Source organism: Muscardinus avellanarius, assembly GCF_963383645.1.
Source record: "Muscardinus avellanarius genome assembly, chromosome: 12".
Taxonomy (NCBI): Eukaryota; Metazoa; Chordata; class Mammalia; order Rodentia; family Gliridae; genus Muscardinus; species Muscardinus avellanarius.
In genome coordinates this window covers 107,023,037-107,027,616 of record NC_137798.1, presented here as the reverse complement: position 1 = coordinate 107,027,616, position 4,580 = coordinate 107,023,037, and the positions used below count along the sequence as shown (strand labels likewise).

Sequence of the window (4,580 nt, the reverse complement as noted above, 5' to 3'; positions counted from 1 at the left end):
CAGGATCACAAGCCTGGGAGCTCCACCCAGCGACGCTCACTCTGACGGCCGTCCTGCTGCCCCAGGGTCCTACTGGGGCTCGCCCCCTGTGACACCAGCTGTCCCAGATGGCCCCTGCTGGCATTCACGGTGCCCAGGGCCTTCCCAGCAGGGATCCCTCTTCCACCCACCGGGAGTGGCCTGTTCCCTCCCGAGCACCCTGCCGGGACTCGCACCAGCAATTCTTCTGAAACGTAAGTCACTCATCTATCACGGTACCAGGCTCACCCCCTCCCTGCACACCAGAGCTGGGGTTTAAGATCCTGGAACGGAGGACAGCTGTGCCGCCTCACTCTGAGGGGCCTGGGCCCAGTGGGACACCCCGGCTGCAGGGCACCTCGGGGAGGTGTCCTGCACAACCCGCCAGCAGGAGGGAGGAAAGGCGGGAGGCGCTGTGTCTGAGGCCGCAGGTAGCAGCATCCTTTCGGGGAGGGGCTTCCACCCAGCCGGAGCCTCTCACCGCACCCAGTGCCCCACAGGCTCTGCCCCTTCTCTTCCACCCCAGCCAGGGCCCCAGCCGGGTGCATCACACCAGCAGGGACTTGACGAGGCCGCAGTGGAACTTGCGGACGTGGCGGTACAGGTCCCCAGACTGTGTGAAGCGGCGCTCGCACCAGCGGCAGGCGTGCGGCTTCTCCCGCGTGTGCACCACGGCGTGCCGGCTCAGGTTGTGCGAGTACTGGAAGCTCTTGCCGCACTGCCCACACGTGTAGGGCTTCTCCCCCGAGTGCGTGCGCTCGTGCCTCTTCAGCGTGTACGTGCAGGAGAAGGTCTTGCCGCAGAGCGGGCAGGTGGGCACGGCGCTGTCGGGCGAGAGCCGGGTCCGGGCGCCCTCCCGCTCGCGGAAGTGGGCGCTGAGGTGCAGCTGCAGCGCGTGGGCGCTGGGGAGCAGCGTGCAGCACAGCGGGCAGATGCAGAGGTGCCCGCCGGGCCCCAGCTCCTGGGGGGCCGGCCCCTGCTCTGCACCCGGCCTGAGCTCCCGGCCGCCGGCCCCGAGGAGGGGTGGTGGCTCCAAGCCCACTGCCAGGCGCGGGGCTGCAGGACAGGCTGGCTGCGGAGGGCGGTGGGGGCTCCGGCCGCCACCACCCTCCTGCTCGGACAGTGGGTCCCGCTCGTCCTTCACCAGCGGCCGGGCCTCGTGCCGCGTCCGGGAGCAGAGGGGCGTCTGCGGGACACAGGGCGCGTGGGTCGGCTCCTGCCTGGAGCCAGGCTTCAGCGACAGGTCCAGAGCCCCCTCGGACTCTCGTGGGGCCTGCCCAGGAGGAGGCCTAGAGGCCGGCAGAGGGAGGCCGGCCTCGGTGCCCAGCCTGGGGGGCTCGGCCTGCGGGGCGGCTGGGCCGGGGGTCCACGCGGGCCGCGCGCGCGGCGGGGCGGTCCCCCGGTCCGGCCCGCGGGCCCGCTCCCGGAGCCTGCCCCTGCAGACCTTGACGACGTCGTACATGTGCAGGTAGCTGGCGGCCGCCAGGACGTCCTCCACGGGCAGGCTGCGCAGGTCCAGGCGGCCCTCGTACATGAAGTCCAGCAGGCGGCCGAAGGCGGGCGCCGTCACGATGTCGCCGTTGAGCCGCACCGCGTCGCGGCCGGCCGCGGGCCGGTCCCGGTCCCGGTAGAAGAGCTGGAAGTAGACGCTGCAGGCGGCCAGCACGGCGCGGTGCGCGGGGAAGCGCGCCTCGCCCACCAGCACGGTGCAGTCGCACAGGAAGCCCCGCTCGCGCTGCTGCCGCAGGCGGCCCAGCAGCCGGCCGCCGTGCCCCGGGAACTCCATGCCGCCGGCATCGCCGCCCGCACCTGCCCCGAGCAGGAAAAACTCGCCCGAAAGTAAACAGGCGCGCGGCCGGCGGGGCGGGGCCGCCGCCCGCCCAACTCGGCTGCCCGCGCGGGCGCCCCGGCCCCATTTAAGGCGCGCGGCGCGGGGCGGAGCCGCCGGTCCCGCCCGGCCGAGGAAACCCGGGGCGGGGACGAGGGCGGGACGGGAGGACCCCGCTGAGGTCACCGCGCCGCCCGGCGGCCCCGCGCTGGGCGGGGAGCGGGACCCCGAGGGGCCGAGCGAGCGGGGCTCTCGCGATACTTGCAGCCCGGGCCCCGGCCCCCTTCGGGGTCCCCTGGCCCCGTCTGTCTCAAAAGAGGGACCCTTCGGAGCGTCAGCCTGCGCCCCACCCCGCGCCGGGCCGGCCCCGGGAGGCGCAGCAGCCCCGTAGGGTCTCTGCAGAGATGCCGGCCCTGCAGCGGGTGCGGGGCAAACCTTGAAGACACCCCCGCTTCCTCGGAAACCTCTGGAACTCGGCTGGGACCGGCTTTCAGAGCCGGGAGGGACCTCGACCCTGGAATCCAGCACGGGGGATTCCTACTTCTGCCGACCCTGGGTTGGGGCCAGGCACACTGGGCTGGGAGTCCTGGAACACGGTCCGGGATACAGCTGAGCAGACAGGGGGCAGGTGGGTGCTGACAGAAGGGCAGCGGCACCCAGAGTCTGGGCAGGCAGCTCAGAGAGCAGAGACCCAGCCGCAGTGCTCCTGGGGAGCCGAGCAGGACCAGGAGGACAGACCTCGATTCTCTTGGGAGAGGGGGGAGGCTCCAGGGAGCCTTGCAGGGGTGGCTTCGGAGATGTGGGTGGGCTTCTCCCAGGGGCTGCACTTGACCGGGCAGGACACTGCTCAGCTCCACTCCGCAGCCCCATTGGCGGCACGGTCTTATCCTCACACTTTGGGTACCCAGAGCCACACAGCAGGTGTGCAGCCTGGCCAGCCTCATTCTGGATCCCCGCCCTGACTGCCAGGCAGCCCAGGGATGGAGGATATGGACAGCGGGTGTGGGGAGGTGGTCTTGAGTAGGTGGGGTGCCCTGGGAGAGGACAGGGCCTGGCCAAGCATCCGGGCGGAAAGGCAGCCCTACGTGGTGGCACTGCCTGTAATCCAGCACTTGGGAGGCTAAGACGGGAGGATTTCAGGTTCAAGGACAGCCTCAGCAGGTCGTGAGACTCATCAACCTAGCAAGAACTTGTTTTCAAAAGTAAAAACATAAAACAGGGCTGGGGGTGTAGCTCAGAGATAGAGTGCCCCTGGGTACTGGGTCCCAGTACCTCCCCCCACAAAAGAATGACCAGAAGTATCTGTGGACAGAGGCCCAGCCTTGCTCCTCAGACATCTGGGGGCACAGCGGGCTCTGTTGTGAGATGGAGGGCTGCTGACCGGCACAGGAGCATCCCCAGGAGTTTAAAGCTGGTGGTTTGGGGGCTGAGGGGCTGCCAGAGGCTCTGGAGCCACTGGAATTAGGACCAAAAGATCTATGGGCAGCAAAGCTACGTTGCCATACTAACACATTATTCCGTGTTTGTCTGAAATTTGAATTTTCCTGGGTGTTTTACATTCTTATTTCCTAAGTCTGAATACTGCAGCCTGGAACCCTGGTCTTGCTGTGCTCACTGGGACCAGCTCACAGACCTCCTGAGGGCCCGAGAGCCCTCCCTCCCTCTGTAAGTCCCCGCCCTGCCCCTGCAGGAGCAGCTGAGTTCAGGTGCGTCGGGTGAACTGGCTGCCTACGCTGGGCCTGCCTGGGTCAGAGCCCTTCTGGTTTGGGGCATGACCCCTGACCTCCACGGACCTTGATAATCTTTGCAAAATGGGAATCAGAGCACATGCCTGGGGGTTTGTGAAAATGATCTGCAGGGCCTGGTACTCGGCGAGGGCCCGGGCCGTGGCTGTGCCGTCCACTCGGGTTCTGGAATCTCCCCCACGAAGAGCCCTTCCTGAGTGCTCCTCACTCCCGTCTCTGCTCAGAGCGCGTCTCTGGACGACCCCGAGGCCCACTCCACTGCGGCTTGGCCTTCCTCTCCGGGGTGCGTCCCTTCCCCTGGGTCAGGCCCTGCGCTGCGGCGCCCACTTTGGATCCTGGCCGGGCACAATGAGGTGGCTATGGGGTGATGTCCACCGGCTCCCACCCCTGAGCTCACTCTGCCTGGGTCGCCGTCCAGCGCTCTCTCCCCAGTCTGGTCCCTACGCTTTGTCTGCAGGGACAAAGAGGTCGTGGGATGCGGAGACATCGTCAGGTCATAGTCTGGGTTGGGCCAGGGGAAAGGGAGGGACAGTGCAGAGAGGCCCCGGGACCCCCAGGCTGGAAGATCTGAGTTCAGGCGTCAGCTGCCTGAGTGGGTTGGTGAGCCACGCTGGTGGCCCAGGAGCCACGCTGGCCTGGGCCCTAGGAGCCCCTCTCCACTGGCCTGCGTGGTCTCAGGCACACGGCTGGCGGAGGTCACCTCTGAGTCCCAGTTGGGGTGGCCGGGTGCAGGCAGAGCCTCTCCAGACTTGGGGCGGCCATCTGGACCCGGAGCTGCTTCAAGGCCCTGCCCTGCAGCTGCTGCGGGGACCTCACAGCCCGAGTGCCACCAGCCCTGGAGTGGTCTCCAGTGGCCAGCCGGCAGATGCAGGAGGCATGTGCTCTAGGCAGGCGGCCGCCTCTCTGGGGGCCAGCGCGGTGGGGGTGTTTGCTGGGAACATCTGGCCGCAGCCCGAGCAGGAGCCGGCCAGGCCCTGGGGCTGCGTCCT

General features: G+C 68.3%; 1 protein-coding gene across 1 annotated transcript; it reads right to left on the bottom strand.

The window, feature by feature from the left end:
* Positions 1-565: 565 nt before the first annotated feature.
* On the bottom strand, positions 566-1,804 carry ZBTB42 (zinc finger and BTB domain containing 42; the record flags this gene model as incomplete). The annotated part of the gene is made up of 1 exon (XM_080707850.1): positions 566-1,804. One exon carries the CDS (start codon positions 1,802-1,804, stop codon positions 566-568), a length of 1,239 nt encoding a protein of 412 aa, XP_080563976.1.
* Positions 1,805-4,580: the final 2,776 nt, after the last annotated feature.